Below are 21,843 nucleotides of genomic sequence, written 5' to 3' on the forward strand. Positions count from 1 at the left end.
GAGGACCCTCCGTTGCTTGCAGTGTGCATGGTGTGTGCGAGTGTGTGTGTGTGTGTGTCTGTCTGTCTGCATCGGCGTCGGTGTCTGTGAGCAAGTGTATAGGTATGTCTTGTGAACTCATTGCTCAGCCACGCGGAGAATGAGGAACATATGTTTGGTGTGTGCATCCTTCTTTTATACAAACTTTTTTTTTGGTTGGTTTTTGCTCCATCTCCTGGTCGTATTATACGCATCAAGTCACAATGTCTGCGATTGCTCCGAGAGATGAAGTTTCAGTATTTTTTACCTCAATAGGCATAGTGGGTTATTTTTCTTCTTTCTTTCTTTTTTTTTTCTTCCTTGATGAATGGTAAACCAGCCACTTATAGGTGCTTTTTTCGTGTGTACCAGTTGGCTAGTATGATTTTACTGTATTCTTAGCAGGTAATGACCTACTGTAATTGAAATTTTTCAAATAGTAAATCGAACAGGGGTAACTCTTTATCGTTACGGCTTTACAATTATACAATTATATTGATCAGAGTTTTGCACACTTTACCTTGTAATACATTGTATGTTGATGTAAAGAGGTAGGTATAACTGTAATTATGAATGAACATATGTATTATTTATATGTATCAAGTATAAGAATTATTCTTATTCTCTCCTCTTGTTTTCTTTTTGTCTTCTCTTCCCTCTTATGAGAAAAAAAAAATGCCTAGTCTTATTTCTATGTATTTAAGCATACTGTCTGTTGTGTATATTAACAAAGGATTGACATTACGACGTGAGCAGCAAAGTGTAAAGTTATGTCTGGTTTTAATACATTTGTTTATAGTATTATGTAATGTCATGACTGGGAGGAAAGATGCAAGCAATCCAGAATTCTGTCCGCTCGGATGTTGGAAACAGAAGAGACTTTTGTCAATGCCTGCACTAGTTGTTCTGAATGGAGAAGAAATGAACAGGTACAAATAGTAATAAAAAAAAGAAAGAAAAAAAAAAACCCAGCTGTAGTCATCTGCTTTATTATTATTTTGTTGTTGTTGTGTGCATGTGACTGAAATTGATACCATTGTGTTGGTAAACAGGAATGTATCGTAGCCACTGCTCCGGCAGCAAATTTGGGTCAGTGGTCCTTTAACGGAGGCAGCTGACTTTAGAAATAGTCATGGTCTCACTTTGTGAGACGTCTGCAATCAGTGTGGGCTGCAGTGCTCTCAATTACTATGACAACAACCAGGTTATCATCGGTTGTGAGCTTTTCAAATTGTTGCTGCAGTAGCTGCAATTACTGCAAGGAACTTTTATGACAAATAGTTGCTTTTTTTTTTCTTCTTCTTCTTCATCATCCTCTTCTTCTTTTTAAAGACTAGACCCCAGAATTTGAAACTGAGAAGAACTGTGGAGTACCTGCAGTTGCAGTCATAGACATTCTCTCTATTAGCATCTGCATAATAGTTGTGTAATATTACATAAATAGTACATGATTTTGAAAGCACTATACTAGATTATATGCATGAAATGCATAATTTTTTATTCAAGTGTAATTTAATTTCAGCTGTGGTGAAATAGAATTACTTGAGAGCAAATTATGCATTTGGAATGTATATTGGCTAGAATAGTGCATGAAAGGACATTAACAAATTCAATAAATGCAGTAATAAAGTGAAGTGGAACTAAATGGGACATAATACATCACACTACATGTAGCCAACATGTACATGTATAGTTTAACAAGGCTTCCCTTTGCAAGAATCAATAAGTATAGTTCATTACTGTGAACTGTAATGAAATCAATGAATGACAAATTGTACTAACTCAACTAATATCAAATCTTGCTGTACTGTAAGAGTGGATATTTTCGTGCAACTAATTTTTCGTGCTTGGCCAGGTAGGAAGAGTGTCGCGTGTTTTTAATTCTGCGGAATCAAGACATCAACTACTGGAACATACGGCCTGCAAAAATGTTCGCGTCCTTTTATTTTCGAGCTAGTTTCTAGTTACGTGAAATGTGCAAAAATATCAACACCGCGAAAATATCTCCTTTTACAGTAAATACACTATTCAATATTCTATATTATACAACTTATCATAACAAAGGCATCACCCGTACTAGAGATATTGTGAAACATACATTGTGAAATGTTATAACTAGAAAAGCACTCTGAGAGCGCAGACCTCCGCCAAGCAGCTACTTTCCACCAATGATCTTGCAAAGAGATTTTTCTCCTCTCCACCACTGGGGAAGTTCAAAGCTCTTTGGGCTCTTCCATAGAGATCGGTGATTTCCACCGATAGTTATACATGGGGAAGTTCAACAAAGCTCTTTGGGCTCTTCCATAGAGATCGGTGATTTCCACCGATAGGTATACATGCTGAAAAAAATTGCCCGATTTCCCAATATAGAAGCCTTTGTTACGTCATAAACCCTCAGCTGCACGGCGTGCCTCGCCCTAGCAGAAACTAGAGCACGCATTTTAATGCGTGCATGCAAACCAAGTACGCGCAGCCTGAACTCCCAAGTTCATTGACCCTACCTGCCAAAATATCAAAAATCCTTCATAAATTCCCCCAAAATTCTTGGATCACTACCAAAAGTTAATAGTTCGTTACTTGTGTCATTCTCAACCTTTCCTGCAAGTTTCATCCCAATCCTTCAAAATGACTACTTTTTGAGTTATTTTGCACACGGACAAACTAACGAACTAACAAATAAACAAACAAACCAATGGTAACGAAAACATAACCTCCTTCCTTGGCGGAGGTAATTATTGAATATCTGATGGTCATGGATGACATTTTGACAGGGTGCCATGCCTTGGATGAACTTTTTACAGGCCTACCCAGTGAGAAACAAAGTCAAGTGGAAGCTCGCTCTTAGCACAAACCAGGGGGGCACTTTTAATGAAGCATTTTGTCTGACAACTTGTCGGACAAATTTGCTCTCGGCCAATCAGATGCAAGGATTTCGGTAGCTTTTAACATTTTGTCGGACGAAATATCTGACAAAATGCTTCATGAAATGCCCCCCTATACTTCCATGCGACCAAAAAATGTTTTTAACTTCATGAGTTACACACCGCCCATGCACCTTATTTACTAGGGCAAGCTGTATGTTGATCTGCAGGGGTACCATACTGAATTTGACCTGCACGACGCGTGTACCTGCAATTTTCAGAGCTTTGAAATACCTGCAAAGAAAAACTGTACATGCAAACACACACACACACGCACACACAAATCATTACTCATGCAGGATTTACTGCCAATTTTGTACACTTCTCAGATTTTAGCAAACTGTAAAGCACGATAATTTCGCCGCGTGAAATTTTTGCAAATTACTACTGGCATTCAGTGCATTTAATAGAGTACACGTAGGCAAGAACTTATGCATGCATTTTAATTGTGCAAATTGCAAAATTTGCACAATTAAAATGCACACAAATATTTCTGGTTTTACAGATATAGAAACACAGAAGCAAATGTTGCCACAATGCACGTCAGATTTCATAAAATCTCATTTAATTCAATGGCATTTACAATTTATAGCAGAAAGAAAAAAAAAGAAGACATTTTCCTTTCATCAATCTGCACAGAATCGATTGTGACTGCAACTCAAACCTGACAGTTTAGTATTCACATTATGACTTTTGTCAAAAAGAAACCCCCCAAATATGGACCTTATCTACTGTACCTTCAAAGGCAATCGGGGGGGGGGGGGGGGGGGGGGGAGAAATACAGAATTACACAAGCAATGAACAGATATATCCCTTGAAAAAAAAGAAAAGAAAATGTGCCTCGGAATAGTTGGTGAGAAATTGCAGTAGTTTGGAGCAACAAAAGAATAAGAGACAAAATCCTATGCTAAAATGGGAAAGAATGCAGAGCAAACAAAATGGAGCAAATTCATCAAACATTTCACCAACAGAGTGCCGAGCAGTGACATCATAGTCATTGCTACTTGGAGGACATTTTCGCGTGTTGTTAATTTCGCGGTTGCGAGGGTCTAACTGAACTTAGCTATTAGTGCATTGTTATTTTCGCGGTTTAAAGGCGATTTGCGAAATTCGCGAAATTAAAACCGCGAAAATTTCAGCTCGTACAGTATACTGACAATACAGTATACAGTATGTCTCCCCCCCCCCTCAAAAAAAAAAAATTACAATTGGATTTTTGCATTGATAATACCCAATATGATTAAACAGTCTAATGCTACTTTAGGGTGTTAAAATATAACATCTTAGCTCTATTTTGCAGAAAACGCCATTCAATTTGGTTAAACGGTCACAGAGAAATGTGGATTGAGTAAAGCATGTCACGAGTCTGATTCTTCCAAGTCAATCACTTGGATGCTCTTGGAACTGCATTATCAATGTGTAAACACAATAGACAGAACCTGGAGGGAAGGGATTCCTCACATGCTCTACAAAAATCCTCATTTCTCTTTGACCACTGAAGCAAACTGAACCGGGTTTTCTGTAAGATGTGGGCGATAAGTTTATAGTTTCATACCCTGAAATTGTGTTTGGACTGATTTGCTATTTTTAAAGTTATTGTTGCGGAGGGTACCGTTGTAATATTTTTTTTTTTTGGAGACATACGGTACAATGACTTTCCCTCAGCAGACATACATAACAGGTCTCTTGGAGTTGTTCACCACTACAAAAATAAAGTAAACTGAGCACAGAAACTGTCACTGCACAGGAAGAAATTATACTTAATGCTATTTTGCTGCACTGTACTAAAATGACTTAGATAAATAGATGTCAAATAAATATTTAGTCCATATCCCCTCTCTTGCATGATGTCCAAACATTATTCAATATTCGGACAACAGATGTCCTAATTGTTTGCTCAATCAACCAAAACACATTCAGCCGCAAGAACGGTGACAGAATTCCTATTTTCCATGAGTTGATGGCATATTCAAGTTAACATAAACAGGGCGAGTCTACTTTCATCAGGCTCAAAGGCAGACACTGCCTACAAACTCCCCAACGTGATGGGTGACAAGCACCAAGTCATTTTGGGCTCTAACGCAGCTGTTTTCCCTGAAGAAATGCAATGATAATTTGTAAACAAAAAGTGCTACTACATGTACATAGAATGAACATAAACAAACTTCAACTATTATGCTCAAGACTCAAGGCGAGGTTGCGGGGGGGGGGGGGGGGGGGGGGGGGGGGGGGGGGGGGGGGGGAAAGAATCCACCCTCAAAATCGAAGTGGAACGTCAATGAAATGTCTGCTTGATAAGCTAGTAAACTTGATTAGGAGAGAAAAGAAGCAAAGTTGACTCCAAACAGGGAATGTCAAAAAGACTATATGAGATGTACAGAGCTATGCCCTTCTGTGAAAAGCAATAGGATAAACATACAGTTTGACCTCTCCTATTCAGCCTCCCTTTATCTGGATCTCTCTATTATGCGGCCGCGATCTCGCCATTTTTTCTGTTTTTTGTTCATCTAATAATTCCAGGGGAATTAAAAGGGGGATTCAAAGCTCAGACAAAATTTCTGCACAAACCCACATCAATTACATATTATTCCTAACATTTTCCAGATGCAGTATGTTAAAATTTGATTTATGTAGATTTTAAACTAATTTCAAACGTACAAGTTTACAATACAGGGGATGTAAAGCCTGGAATGATCTCCCAGATAATATCAAGATTATGAGTGAATAATTTCAGGTTTCATTTGGAACAGCAGCAGTTGTAGTTTGATATCAACTGCATTATATATCATATTATATCATATCAATATATCATAAAGTTTCCTATTATGTTAAAGGACAAGTTCACCTTCATAAACATAAGGATTGAGAGAATGTAGCAATATTAATAGAACGCACCATTGAAAGTTTGAGGAAAATCAGACAATCCGTTCAAAAACTACGAATTTTTGAAGTTTTTGTGCAGTCACCGCTGGATGAGAAGACTACTGCAAATATAAAAGAGGAAAATATAAAGAGAATTTCACAAAATGTCATCTTTTGAAAAAAGTACACATTCCCTTGACTCATGACTGACATACGTTATGGGTAATATTATTCCCCCTGCCTTTAGAAAGAGGCAAGTCAAGTGCTCTTTTATTATGCGAAAAAAGTGAAAATATGTTGAATTTTCTTTACACTTTCTTTATACTGTTGTACGCATATGACATCACAAGCTGCTAGTCTCCTCATCCAGCAATTCCAACACAAAAAATTAAAAAATTCATAACTTTTGCATCGATTGTCTAGTTTTCCTCAAACTTTCACTGATATGTTCTACTAATATTGCTGCATTCTCTCAATCCTTATGTTTATGAAGGTGAACTTGTCCTTTAAGCGATGAGTATTATTGACATTTGTTTTATGTCAATCTCTTGGCAATGTCTGTATTTTTTTTTCCTGTGCTGTTATTATGTAGATATACGTTTCTCTTTCTTTGTAATTTTTTTCTCTCTCTCTTCCTTTGTTCTTATTTTCAATCATTGTTATACGCTGTTACTAAATCTTATGTTTTCGTTCTATTATACATGTATTGTATACATGCATGGACTTGCAGAATAACAGCCGATGGCTGAGCAAGTTTCCTTTTTATTACCGTGTTGAAATAAAATGAAAATGAAATGAAATGAACATAATTAACATACGTTCACATCAAATTTTCATAAAAATAATATGCATTCAGATATTCATCACCCCCTCATTTTTACTCCCAAATTACAGCAAGAACATGGACAGAAAATTTTTCAAATAAAGCAGGGCACGATACATGTGATCATTCATTTAACAAATTATCAAACTAGAAATGTCGCTTTGGCGACTGGTATGCCTCCGCCATAATGCATGATTTTCCCAATAGGTCTAGATAGTACATGTGGACAATGTGTGATTACATTTTCACAAAATTGGTAAAATATTGGAATGACAAGTTTGTCACAAATGTGTTGAATGTTCACCTTCCTTGACGTAGGTTTAATTGGATGAATAGGAGAGCATGTACAACTTATTTGTATCTAGGGATTTAAGGACTTTAACTTGACTTTGACCCATTCATACATTTAGGCATTGAGTAATTTTCAAGGTATAGGTGTGGAGAAAAAGTGCAATTTCTGAATTGAATAGTAAATTGTTACCATTTTCATCTGGCCCTTGACCCTAAAATTCATAAGATAATTACTTTCAGGTAGAACATGCATAATATGTACTAAGTTTCAAGGTAACTTGAGCCACTTCCGAGAAATGGAGGAAAAAGTTAGTTCAGCACTTTCACTTGATCTTTGACCTTTTGACCTTTGAGGCAAAAAGAGAGAAAAAAAAAACTTTCCAGAGAATTTCTATTAGGTTACACACGCATACACCAAGTGTAAAAAAATAACCCTGCTGGCATTGCATAAATATGAGGGTAATAGTAAAATTTTGAAGTCTTGCACTTGACCTTTGACCCCTGACCTTTGACCCCATGAACCCTACATTCTCTAGATAATCACTTCCAGTCAGTACATGTATATACTATGTTCCATGAAGATACCTTGAACAATTTTCCAAGGTACGGAGAAAAAAAAGAAGTTTTAATATTTTTACTTTACCTTTTGACCTTTGACCTTTGACCTCATGACTCAAACTTTCACCAGAGAATCTTAATTGGGTAATACATGTATACATTAAGTTTCAAGAAAATCTCTTCAGGCATTCAATAGATATGGTGGAAATAGTGAAATTTTATGTATTTGACCCTGACCTTTTGACCTTTGACCTTTGAACTCATGACCCAAACTTTCACCAGAGAATCTTAATTGGGTAATACATGTATACACTAAGTTTCAAGAAAATATCTTCAGGCATTCACTAGATATGGTGGAAATAGTGAAATTTTATATATTTGACCTTGACCTTTTGACCTTTGACCTTGAGCATGTGCACCCAAAAGTTGATAGGCACAACTTCATCCCCTAATACACATACATGCCAAGTTTCATTAGGATACCTCAACAGGTTTTGATAGTTACCTTGTCCACAAAATTCATTACGGACGGACGGAAGGACGGACGGACGGACAACCCGAAAACATAATGCCTCCGGCACCACTTCGTGGCGGAGGCATAAAAAAATTCTGAACGCAGACAAGCTGACGAGGATGTGACATATTTACACAATTTTGATACAAGTTCATGTACACAAAGCTACCATTTGGTAGGCACCTGTGTGTAGTAAACATTGGGTCTCCCACATCCGGCCAAATCCCTTCTCGGAAGAGCGCCGTTCCAAACAAGTCCAGATATTAGAGGTCGGACTGTTTCGTTTTACAAATCTATTCCAGTACTCCCTGACAATGGAAAACTTCTCTCTTGATTGAATAGACAGATGAAAATCACCATTACCTCTTTTTTTTTTTTTTAGTTCAGTAACTATTCAGTAAAAACTGAGGCTTCTGATTTCATGGTACCATCAACATATTTCCTTCATACAAATTCACAGGTCAAATTTAAGTTCAAGCTCCTAGTAATGGTGGCTTACTACTCGACTTTTGAAGACATATCAATATTCTCTATTAAATGGAGATCGATTCAAGTCTACAAACAATAGAAAACAAATACATCTTACAATAATTGCTAATTATTTGAAACCAACAATCTTTGGTTGAAAAAACCCCAAAGTCAAACATCATTCACAAATAATACTATCTGTACAAATTAAAATTCTTCCATGACAGAAATTAGCAGGAAACAATTGCATAAATGTAATGACATAGACGCCCTGGTATACTCTTCACACTTCATGCATACGAGAAGGCAAGAAGGAAACAAAGCAAAACAAAACAAACAAAACAAAAGGAACACAATGGTGCGACACATGTAAGGCACTTGAAGAAATAGTGACTGCCATTTGGCCAGGAAAAGATGGCAATAGTGGTGGTTCTCTTGGAAGCGTACACTCAACAAGTCGTTTATCCAACACCAGTGGAACTGATTACTCATGTTTTTCTTTGAGAAATGCCTCTGCTCTTGGCATCGTATTTTTCTTTTGTTTCATAAGCAGAGCAGAAAATAAACTCCCATTTACACAGATAAATGATGCAATATTTTTCCTCTTCCTTTGCATATTGCAGTGGCGATCAGCATGTGGCTTAAAGGCAGAAACCATGATAAAACCAAATTTTTCTGCTTCTTGCATTCAACTGTTGTACCACTCAGATGTTAGAATAGAAATATTTTCTCATGGAAACGTAAACTGTGGTACACCAGTACAATGAATTGGATCACAATTTCTTTCTTCTTAGATGCTGCTTTTGATGTAGTTTGTAATACAATACGTAATTTCAATTCAATTTCAGTTCAAAATCAACTGGTGTAGATGTATTTTCAAAACTTTGTGAAGCACAAGTGAAGATGCTGATATTACATTACCTGAATCAAAAATAGAAAACAAAAAAGAAAATGTAATCATCCAAATGCACAAGTTGCTCAAATTGTTATTCAAATTCTCATATACATATATTGGTCATTTCTTGCTTCCTACACTGCTTCTACACATGAGTGAGGTGGCCTTACTGTCTCGTAAGTTTCTTGGACAAGGCTCACACTTTTGATAACATTTCATCATGTATATTGGATTTTAATCTTTCCCTTCTTCCAATAGATAGAAATTCAATGTTGATTTATATATCGATACAAACGCAAAACTACATGCAATTCATATGAGTTACTCCACTATTGACAAGCACTTGCACTGATATCCATGTTTGGGCACATGTGTCTCCACTAACAGCATGAAGACACATTTCTACCCCGATAACATAGAGGAACTAAAAGATAGCTCTGTTTCACTGTCACATTTCTAGTAGATACGATAACTTATCTGTATAGCACATACATTGTATATACGTCTACTGAATTTAGATACCAGTATGTATATATATCTATGTATTTCTTTCTTTCTCTTTTTTTTTTTTTTTGTTTAACAAGAAGATATTGGAAGAAAAGAGTGCTTCAGAAGTGCTTAAATGTGGATTGTACAAATCTTGAATAAGAATATCTCACACTTATTCTTACTGCTGACACAAACGAGCAAACATCCTTCCCTGCCGTCTGATTTTATTTATTTTTATTTATTATTATCATTATTTATTATTATTTCTATCATTTTTTTTTTTTTTTTTGCCAATAGTGAGAAGCTCAGCTACTCATCACGGCAGCAAACACATCCTTTGGGGCTGACTCAAGCACAGACTAGATGTACATCTCGAAAGCAAACATTCTAAGGGAAGCATGCTTGGACAGTTGATGTTCATACCTTCACTAGAAAGAATTGTACCCACATGCATGTACTCAATATTTTTCAATATTGAATACCTATGAGGTTAGAGTCCTTAAAATTTCAGAAAAAGCAACAGACACACAAACAAACTCAAGATATACACACATGTAATAGTAGTTGTATGGTTGGTTATCTCTGCTGCAGCATATAATTCAACTGGACATACTCATAGTGACAACTATCACGGGCACATCAGCTGCCAGCAGTTATGCCTTAGTTATAATCCTGTCATTATTGTCCCAAGCTTTTTTTTTCTCCCTAGTATTTATTTTGTCTCGACTTTAACAAAACAAGAGTCTCTATGATCTCAATGACACAACCGTTGCTATGGGGGGGGGGGGGGAAGAAACAATATGAAAACACACTCAAAGATGACAACATGTGATTGTCAATGAGGAGGTATAACTTCCCTTCCACCTCAAGGTCTGCAGACTTTTCAACATTGTTTTTTCTTTTATCTTTTTTTCCCCTTTTTTTGCACAGATTAGCTTGGACAAGGCACTCCTCATCTCTGGTTACAAACTGAGATGAGGGGGTCTCTGAGGCTACAGTTTAATCTCCATAGCAACCAAAGCATCTGCATCGTGCAGCAACATCATTTCACCTGATGCACAGAAGGGAAGTGGTCTGGTGTGAACGATGCACAGCTTTATCCACTCTCTGTTTCTCTCCCCATCTGACTCCTTTACAAACTTCTCTTACAGCGAGGAGTTGCACATTGCCTAAAAATCCAGACGCATCTTTCTTCCCATCACCATGACGACCCATTCACCCCTCTGACAAGAGTTAGTTCGAAGGTTTTCAAGCCTCGCCGGATGCTACGCATCGTAGTCGTCGTCGCTGTCATCATCATCATCCTTGCTTTCACCCTGAGAGAAGCTGGCGTGGGGCATGGTGTACGAGCCCATGGCCGGCGTGTTGCCGGTGAGGGCGCCGTGCTGCAGAGGTAGGGGCTGAGGCATGCTGGGAGGAAATGCGGTGCCTGGCATCTGGTGCATTGATGGGTGTGGTAGACTGGAGTCAGGAAAATACAGGAGACAGCATAATATGCCCATGAGAACCATCAAGTGATATGTCTAACACAATATTACAACCTGAAGCAAACATTCAGAGAGAGACACACACATACAGAGCTACAACAACAACAAAAAATTAACTTGCATCACTGCACATCTGTCTAGCAAATGTACCACTTCAGGGTACTATACGGAATGAACACAGTTTCTAAATCAATTTCAATTTTTTTGTTTCATATTTCTTAATAAAAAATGCAAGAAAAATAACAAAGTATGATGATACATAATGTCCAGCTTGGATATGCAATAAAAGTTGCTGACATAGAACATGGCGGTTGAATGTCTTGGTTTGAAAAATAGGTAAATAACACTTTATAGAGGCAACATTTGGAACATAAATTACATGGAAAACTGTGTCTGTGACATGCAAAAGGGAATACAATGTCAATTGGTGAGAATTTACAGTAGCTCACAATTCTCATGAAAATACAAATGACCCAAATATAACCAGATACATAGGACCATGAGAATTTTCTCATATTATACATAACCTGCATTAAAACGCAGATCCATAGATTAAGTAGCTACAAAAATACATGTGTAGTCCTCCAGACGGTCACAACACATCAAGTCTTACTCGCAGGCGAGAAAGTTGGAGAGTATTTTGATGTACTTGTTTACAGACCTATTCTGATGGACATTGGGCACTGCAGGTGAAGCTTTGTGGAGTGATGATGAGGACGATGATGATGGAGCGATTGATGGCACTCTGCTATCACCCGCGGGATGAACGTGTCTTTCTTCCTTTGCAGACTCATCCGATTCAAAGGAATCCTGTAATGAGATTTGGGGGGGGGGGGGGGACGTTAATGACATCAAAACAAGAAGAATGTTGTATGAGAGGAAATGTTCTATCCTATTCGATAATAGGGAGCATTAGATTTTCGCGACGGGACATTCAGAGAAAAAAAAAACGTTCAGAGTATGCGCAAAATCGCTTATCAAATGTGATCTATTTATAGCTCGTGTCGTCCGAGTTTTCACTACGCGTTCTGGGTTATTTTTATGTCTGCTCAATTCATGACGCAGAGAGCTACTAAATGCAATGATCATATGGGGGGCCCCATTTTATTTTTCATAGGATGCATTCTCACATTAACTAAAACTACTTTTCAGCACGACGCAGGTAAAGAGGAGAATGTGAAATGCAATCGTCATCTCAAAGGTCTGTATTGCACATCTAAAGCTCCCTAATCAGGCAGATTGCTGGAAACCTGTTACGTTCTTTTCATTTCATTTCATTTCATTTATTTCCACAGGGTAGATAAAAAAACATACAAGCATTACGTGAGCGCAACTTACATCATGCAAGATGCAATGCAATGAATGTATAACACGTGGAGGAATCAACAATAGGCCATAAAGGCCTTTCAAAGGCTGATCCCTGACAATTAAAAATGGTACGATTATTAATTACTATCACAGAACAAAACATTACAGAATACATGGGACTATACAGATGACAAAACATTACAATGAATAAGTGATTAGGCAAGCAATATATTATCTAAGTCATTCATGCGTGTGTCAAACGAAATTACTAAATCAAAAGAAATTGTTTATACTTTCTTTTAAATGACGAAAGACTAATGGTACTTTTAATGTTGTCTGGTAAGTTATTCCACAAAAGTGGGCCAGCATACCTTATAGTACGTCTAGAAGCATTGTATTTATAAAATGGAATATATAACTTATTACTTTGACGAGTACTGTATACAACACGAGTATTGTTTTCAATGAAGCAGTTGTCTAAAAAATGTGGCAAGATATTGTTAATATAGGAATATACAAATGTGCAGGTAACACATTTATTAATTTCATACACATAAAGCAATCTTAGCTTTTTGAACAAGGGACCTGTGTGGGTTTGGGGCTGTGAATGGGTAATAATTCTTATTGCACGTTTTTGTAAAATATAAATACGGTTTAAAAGAGATTTTGCACAGTTCCCCCAGATGATATTGCAATACATGAAATGAGGCAAGATCATGGTATGATATAAACTTAAGAGTACGGCAGGAGGAACTATTGCACTTATTCTATTTATTGCTCCAATTGCCCTAGATACTTTAAAACATACATCCTCAACATGATTTTTCCATGTCAGATGATCGTCTAGTATAACTCCTAAAAATTTTACTGTATGTACAATGGGAAGGCTGATACCTGCAATACAAATATCAATATCATTAACTTTTACCACTTTATTTCTTGTTTTAAATATCATACATGATGTCTTGTCAATATTCAGCTTTAATTTGTTTGCTAAAAACCAATCTTGAACTTTGGCTAATTCATTATTCAATATTGCACAGGTACTAGTGATATCATTGCCAGAGATAAATAAATTGCTATCATCTGCATATAAAATTGAGTGTAAAATGCTACTTGAGTACTGCAGATCATTTATGTACAATATAAAAAGTAACGGACCTAAAACAGAGCCTTGTGGCACACCAACATTAATGTTCTGAGTTGGAGAAGAATAACTATTTACATATACATACTGCTTACGATTTTGTAGATAACTTTTAAACCATTCTAAAGCGATACCTCTAACACCATAAAAACTTAATTTGTGTAAAAGAATATCATGGCTTATACAATCGGTCCAGTAGGCTGACAGAAATTCAAGTATTCCTTTGTCATGAGCCAGGTTAAAGTTGGGTAGCACGGTGGTAACAATTTTCAAAGTCCCGGACATGTATGCAGGAGATTTGCTTTGGGTTTGACATTTACACAGTGTGTGCATTTTTTCAATTTTTAATAGGATATCAAAATATTAACTGCCATGTCCCTCTTGACCCAGGCATACAGATTGGCAGTCAATGATGTTGCAGTTATTCTGATAGCTGGAACTGTTGAGAGAACAATACCTAGTGAGGTGGTTACTCTCATTAATAAGTCCATGACGTCATAGAGTAATGCCCTTTGTGGCATCCACTCTATAATTTCATACTTATCCTCGCACTGCTGATCGATAACTGATCAAATTGCTTGTTAATGTACAAATGTCATAACTTGCTATTGATCTGATAGCCCTCATTGAATGTAAACAAACTGAAATAAGTAAAGTGGCTCATGTCAAATGTTGCTCTCTGACTGCCACCCTTAGGCTAATGACCTCACGTCATTATCCCAAATGAAATATATTTTCGTAATCTCATACAAACATAAACGAACAAAAGGCAATAAGCGACACATTACCCCTGTGGCATTATGAGCTGAGATTGTGTGCACAAGGAATGCACTGTTTCTTTTTTCTTTTTTTTAACAGAAGAAATGACTTTTCATGACCTGCAACACACTTGGCAATGTCACTCACCTCATCAGATGACGTTTCGTCAACAGACTGTATGCTGCTCTGAGCCGAGGTATTCCTGTTTATTCCATGCTTTCTCCTAGGTACATGTGACAAAGGAAAACAAAATAGGTTCCATGATAACAACTGGCTGCTCCTTTGTGCAAAATCTGCTTTAGACCCTTACATGACCTACAAAATATACCTAAAATTCTCTTTGATACAATCATCTCATTGTTCATTTCTACAGGGTAAATTTGGGAATATGATTGCTCTGTTTTTCTTCAAAGTAAAAGACAGACATCCTTTTCACAGGAACAAAAGAAAAAAATTGAAAATGTGATTTCAAAACATGTTTCCTTCTAATCTGATAATTCTTGGGTTTGTTTGTTTGTTTTTGCTAGATCTGAAAGTGCCTTAGTACCATGTTTCTCTTAAACACAATTACTATCTGGAAATGTTTTCTATAAATCAAATTTTGCATGATGTTGGGCATGAGTTTTGAATCAATATGACCTCCACAACATGAAGGGGGGGGGGGGGGGGGGAGTCAGCTTCACTTAACATTTCATTCACTTTAGCCAAGGTGCATCTCATGATATCAAACAAGTCTCTTTGAATTTGGAAATCCCTTAATAGTTACACTGTACGAGTTAAAATTTTTGCAGTGGTTTTATTTTTGCGAATTTCGCGAATCGCCTTTGAAGCGCAAAAATAACAAATGATAACATGAAAAAGGGAAATGAAAATCAAGCCATGCCATGTGCTGCAGGATCGCGCCAAAATTATAGTGCCGTACAGTACACTACTAGTACTCGTAGCTAGTGTAGCTACGTACGTAGGTCTAGCACACAGCTATCGTGAGCTGAGCCATATGTATGAGGAGGACTGACCAAGCTACGTACACAAAGCCGAGGTAGTGTGGATTATTATTGCATGGATTACAACAGCATGCTGGCGTGATGCATCCTCTTACCATTTAACAGAAAAGTAAGTAGACCATAATAATTTTGTTTTATAAGCATTACAAGCACGTATCCATTTTCATCGTGCGTGTTATTTTAACGTCCACTTGCAAACTTGTAATGTATCGCGTCCTGTGCTGCGCCCTAGCTAGCCTTCAACTTGTCGACTGTGCACGCACTTCGCACAGTACAGCTAGCTATAGCTGTTTAAAGTGCGTTCAGTCTACTCTTGCAGCTGCATTCTTGGTGTTCGCCTGTCGATGTCCAGCACAAATTTCGAAAGTCCTTGTAAAGTATTTCTTTTTGATATTTGTTTTACTTTCAAATTGAGAAAGTACTAGTACTTACACGTGTAAGGTACTTTTAGTTTAGACAACTCAAGTTTTTTTGTGAGAGTTCAAGTAAGTTCAGTTAGACCCTCGCAACCGCGTAATTAACAACAAGCGAAAATGTCCTCCAAGTAGCAATTTGCGAAAATATCTGTACGCGAAAATTTCAGCTTGTACAGTATTACATGCTTGTCATGATAGGGTACATACATGCCACTTGAAATAATAATAATGCTCCCAGGAAAACAGGAGAAAATTTAAAAAGAAAATAAAAGAAATGTATTTAGGTAAGCAAGTACCATAGTACATATATTGCAATAAAGAAACATGGGTCTTCTGGCTGTGCAAAAATAAACAACCAAAACAACAAACTTGTATAACAATACAAGTCCTCTTATGGACTACCTTGAGTTAGCGTGCTTCTCAGCAGAGTAGGATCCACTGTGATTTGGTTCCTCATCCTCACAAGATATGGTTGGTACGTTCTCCACCAGGTCTCTCAGGAAGTCAAACTTGCTCTCCTGCTCAATGCACTGCTTTCTGCAAAGGAGGGAGTCAAGACACGAGTCAATAATTACCTCAACCAAGGAAGGAGGTTATGTTTTCATCAGCGTTGGTTTGTTTCTTTGTCAGTTTGAAAAAAAAAAGAAGAAAAAGTTGGGAACAGATTTGAATGAAATTCGCAGTAACAGATGATAATGACTCAAGCAACAGATGATTACATTTTTGGTACTGATTTAAAAGGGAATTTGAATGGATTTTGGTTTGAAGGTTTTTAATCTTTTGGCTCAGAAGTTCAAGCTACGCATATTTGAGGTTTGTACACATGCTCTAAAGCATGTGCTCTGCTCGGGCAAAGGACTGCACAGCTGGAAATTAATGACATAAACAAGAGGTTTCTATGCTGGAAAATTGGGCAATTTTCAGCATGTGTGTATGGGTGGAAATGAGCTGCTTCGTGGAGGTCCGCACTCTCAAAGTGCTTTTCTAGTTCTTTATAAAATCATAAATACAGCCAAGTGAGCATGGGATGGAGAGAGAGAGAGAGGAAAGGGAGGGGAGATACTATCAGTAGCTACTATGGCTATCTCGTGCCAGTCAGTATTCCAGTTAGACTAGTATGCCAACCAACTGTACATCAGGGCTATGTATGGTTCTTCTTTGGCACTTATTTACACACTCTACAAGTTATGCCAACAATAACCCATCATGTCACAGTCCCTATACCATATTCTCGTCTAAATGAAACAGTGCTCTTTACGTACAATAAGCAGAATATGCTCTATCAATATTTCATTCACTTAAATTTTTTTTTTTAAATCTTCTTTTTAGTCCTTCACAAAGATCCAGTGAGTGGGATGACTGAATCTCTCACAGTCATCAAAAGGACTCAAATGACTAATAAAAAAAAAAGATGAATGGAAATGGTTTATTCATTCTAAAACAACATTAAAATGATATGGCTGATACATCTCTAACTTGCACAATCTGCATACATTCAAAATAGCCCACATACCAGTCTACCAAAAATACAACTCTGGTCTTACTAGCAACATCATGGTACAAACCACAAGGAAAATGACAAGAAAACCAACACATCGTACACTAAATGTGACAAATTTTGTGCCAAGGGGGATAGGAGGAGCTACTTGTCTTCATCAATATGATTTAATGGGAGAGTTTCGCACAGGGCATCAACTTTCAGACCTTGGTGTTTACTTACATGTGTGACGTTGTCAATGTCTTGGCATTCCTGGACAGGGTATGCTCCGATGACTTCGTAATCAGAGCCTCCACAAATATTTCAAGTGCCTTAGCTGAAGTGCACAAACACACAAGGAAGATTCTTCGTCAAGGATAAAGGCATCTGCTGGCATGAAAGTGAATATCATCAATCTCTCCCTATTTGTCAGTGGTTTGGAGACTCATTGTGCTAACTAAATGCTAGTTATATACAACAACAAAAAAAAACCCCGACCAATGTGATGGTGTCCTCTTTTTCCCTTCACTTTCCTATCCTTTCGCTCCACCTCCCTCTCCCTCATTATTACTCTTGATCTCATTTTCTTACTACTTTCCCAAATCTTCTGTCCATCATGTCTGATACTCTTTCTGTCTCTCTGATCAAATTTCATGTACACATTTTGTGGATTCTCTATAATTATGAAAGCGTACTTCCATAAACATACATGTCATCTCATATGAAATCATACCAGTGGCAATAAAGAATATCTAATCCCAGTGGTAATAAAAACAGGGCCACACTAAGCAATATTCTTACTCTCTCGTTCACATCCTGGCACTCACTAGAATGATGCATGCTAAAACATTAAATATGACTGTCTACAGCATACGGGGGTCTTGCGCCATCAGAAATGATGATGAAGAAAGGATACAAATGAGTACTGGGACTGGAGCTGCCACTTTTCCAACATCCTCGTCTTTCTGCATGATTTTCTTGATGCGAGCCTGCAATATCAAAGAACAAGAAAATGTTACTGCACCGTTATAAACATGCAGTAAAGGAACACATCTTTTACAATAGTCTTCTAAATTTTTGATGTCCCTATTTCTAGATACTGTCTTTTCTTTCTTTTCTCTTTCTATCGTTCCCAACAGAAGACATAATTAGAGATGGATGATTTCTATGTTCTTTTGGAGCAATGAAATGATAGTCCAAAGGAAACTACAGTGAGACAAACTCCAGCATTGGTTAACCTTTCAAGAGCACTAGAGGCCACTATAACCCATCCACTCACTGTCTTTTACTTCAGCTAAACATGAACCTATGCATACAGAAAGGGTGAAAACCTATGTGCGTGCAATGTCCCATATACGCATCCTGCAACGTTCATGACAAAGATGTCACTATTTGTGGTCAAAGAAGGCTCATCATAAAGTCCTGGGCTGGGAAAGATGGACTAACTGAATATACCAGTCTGTAAATTGAAATATTGACTTGGGGAGATGGAGATAGTGCAACCTAGTGACTTTTAGGTCATTTTTGTAGAGCCTGTGGAGGCGCCAAAGTATTTTCTTATCCACATATAGATACTATCACATTGAAAGTGAAAAAATGTTTAGTTAAAACTCCTCCAGCAGCACAGACAATTTTTTTTTTTTTTTTGTCCAGAAAGTTGAAAATACCGCAAGCAAAAAAAAATTGACAACAACACTGTCCAAATTTTGACTGCCTGCTACATGTAGAATATAGCTAGACATACGCTTGCGCTTTTGCACACGGTTGAACCTTGGTGCCGGGCCCGTGCCGATACTAATGAATGTTAGAATTCTCTAGACGCTACGTCCCTTGTACGTTTGTCTTTTATTATTAAGTAGGGTATCCACATCTAATATAACGTTAGACCTAGCTAGACAGAGCAGAGGAGCGCTGGAAGAATGTCCTAATTGATTGGTCTAGAACCTAGATATTGCAATTTCATACAAACAGAAATGACAAGGTCCAACGGGCATGCCACTGGCAAGGATTGAATAAATTCTGGCAACAATAAACATGCAACACGACACTCAATCTTGACGCGGAAGAAACGCCAATACAGACATATCTTTAGCCGATGCTGTCACGCTGACCGCAATAGTGATAGAAGAACAGTGTTGTGAGCGTGAGCTGTGAGCTATATTAACACGTATCCGGGCAATTACCCCCACCAGAGGGCAATTACCCCCCCCCCCCCGGCTAAATACTGGTTAGTGGTAAGGTTAGACTAACCCCGGGACGCTCCGTGTACACAGTTACACACTGTGGGAGCGTCCTGAGTCAATAGAGTGCTATATCGGTAAGCTTGAAAAACATACACAGTCTGTCACAGATTTTCGCGCCTCCGTAAGTTTCGAATTTCACTAGAAAAAAACTTACTTTTATAGTATACATAAGATTCTTATCTAATTCCTACCATACGGTCACCTTGTTCTTGTTCACACTGGTCCAGTGCTCTTGGAAAAAACGTTTTTTACAGGTCCATCTCCTAGCTCCCCATCCCATTCACCATTTTCGAAATCAGTATGCAGTACACTGCGCACGTAAATATTCATGTGCTGGGCGGAGTCGCAATGCTTTTAGCCTTCTGACAAGGCCTGCGCGCGCATACCCACCCAGAAAGCAACGCAATATAGACCAGTCTACAGCGAGAGGGTTTGCCACAACAGTATGATACGGCCTTGCCATAAAGCTACAGCTGTACAGATGAATTGACGGCCAGCGCATGCACACAAGTTTCAAATCAAATCCATTGATAGATGATATTATATAAGATGTCGTTCTCCCAAGTTCCTTTCGACCGAGTCGTATTTAACTCATCAATTCGAGCAGAAATGGAATATTGGCAGGACCAAAAGTTGAACGCAGTCAGTCTTCAACATTATAATTTCACCTGTAAGTCTTCATATTACAGAATTTTTGCGATTTTATATTGATATTTAGGCGCTATACTTCGCCTGTCATGATCATACCTGCTACAATGCGCAGCCCCAACACTGCGTGTTGGGGCTGGTCGCAGTTAAGGTTAGACTAGAGTTAAGAAAAAGATTAGGGTTAGGGTTGGGTTTAGTGTTAGGAGTTTGGGTTATGGTTAGGATTAGTTTCAGGATTAGGATTAGGGACAGGGGAAGGGCCCGGGGTAATTGCCCAGGGGGTAATTGCCCCAGACCTAGACCCATATTAACTAGCTAGCGTCTATGCGGTGCTATGTACGATGCATGTACGTAGCACGCGCACGTCACGATTGATAATCCAACATAATTTTCAGTACATGGGACACGTCATATCATTGCGTGACAGTATTCAAAGAGCTGCACTAAACATAATGATACTCACAGGAGGAAATCGAGCATTGTACTTTTTCTTTTTACTTGGCATCTTTCTGACTTGTCGGGAAGAGGTGATATTTTCAAATCACCAATTCCAAAATGTGGAAATGAAACGTGACACCGACCCAGAGATCCGACCAAAATCCCCAGGTCCGAACGTTAGAGCTTCAGTAGTCGCAAGTCGGTTTTAGCACTGAAGAGGACGCTCTTACTCGAAATTAAAAGCAGAGCCTTATGAAAAAGTGTGTATCAAACATCACATGCAGTAGGTGAAATTCTGTTACGTAACATTCGTCAGAAAGGTGGGAGGGAGAACCTCCCCGTTGTTGGCGGTACATCATTCAGTAGAAGTTGAACGTGACCGAGTTCACTCGATTAGTTTCATGGCCGTCGTTAAGAGTTATACTTTGTTAAGTGTCAGCGGCGAATGTGGTATTGAAGTTATCGAGGAGGATTCGTAAACTTATGTTAATCAAACCATTTGGCCTAGTTGTCCCTAGTCAAACAATAGATTAATCAATCTAGTTTGAGAACCACCCAATCCACGACAATCGGTCAGGTGGTTTAAAAGAGTAGATTCATCAGCCAGTTCACAGTTGCAATCTGATTTTCCTTTTTCCCCGAGCTGTCAGAACCCGGATAGGAACCATCTGCCGGGCCTCAGGTCGAGATTACCAGCCCATCAACATTCACAAGGGTTGTCTTTGCAGTCATCCAAGTGATGCAGCCTCATGTTGGGTCACACAGTGTCATGGTCTAGGCAAAGAGGCATGTTTTTACTTGCACTATGCACGGCCACTTTTATTGTACATTAGTGACATTTACAATCATCCTGTGCATGCACCATGTTACCTCTCGCTGACGCACGACACCCATCCCGGGATATATAGGCCTAGTTCCAGTGGGAGCTGATGAAAGGGATCCATACTTCAAGGTTCTAGGTTGAGCATGTGCAGACAAAGTTCATTGCAGACTTTCCCTTGAAATTGACTTGTAACTGATGTACAACACTTTATTTAGAAAACAACAACAGATAGGTCTTCATGAACACTGTGTTAA

General features: G+C 38.1%; 1 protein-coding gene across 1 annotated transcript; it reads right to left on the bottom strand.

Moving 5' to 3' along the window:
* Positions 1-8,076: 8,076 nt before the first annotated feature.
* On the bottom strand, positions 8,077-20,937 carry LOC140229218 (uncharacterized). Its single transcript, XM_072309493.1, has 7 exons — positions 20,792-20,937; positions 18,354-18,426; positions 17,681-17,774; positions 16,363-16,497; positions 14,688-14,763; positions 11,988-12,136; positions 8,077-11,300 (listed from the first exon to the last, which is right to left on the bottom strand). Exons 1-7 carry the CDS (start codon positions 20,831-20,833, stop codon positions 11,105-11,107), a joined length of 765 nt encoding a protein of 254 aa, XP_072165594.1. The 5' UTR covers positions 20,834-20,937; the 3' UTR covers positions 8,077-11,104.
* Positions 20,938-21,843: the final 906 nt, after the last annotated feature.

Source organism: Diadema setosum, chromosome 1 (genome assembly GCF_964275005.1).
Source record: "Diadema setosum chromosome 1, eeDiaSeto1, whole genome shotgun sequence".
Classification (NCBI taxonomy): domain Eukaryota; kingdom Metazoa; phylum Echinodermata; class Echinoidea; order Diadematoida; family Diadematidae; genus Diadema; species Diadema setosum.

Coding starts and splice junctions, on each gene's coding strand:
- LOC140229218 (XM_072309493.1), bottom strand. CDS start 20,833: ATGCCAAGTAAAAAGAAAAAGTACAATGCTCGATTTCCTCCT. Junction 17,775..18,353: donor TCCAGTCCCAGTACTCATTT/GTATCCTTTCTT, acceptor TGTGCACTTCAG/CTAAGGCACTTGAAATATTT. Junction 12,137..14,687: donor ACGAAACGTCATCTGATGAG/GTGAGTGACATT, acceptor ATCTCATTACAG/GATTCCTTTGAATCGGATGA.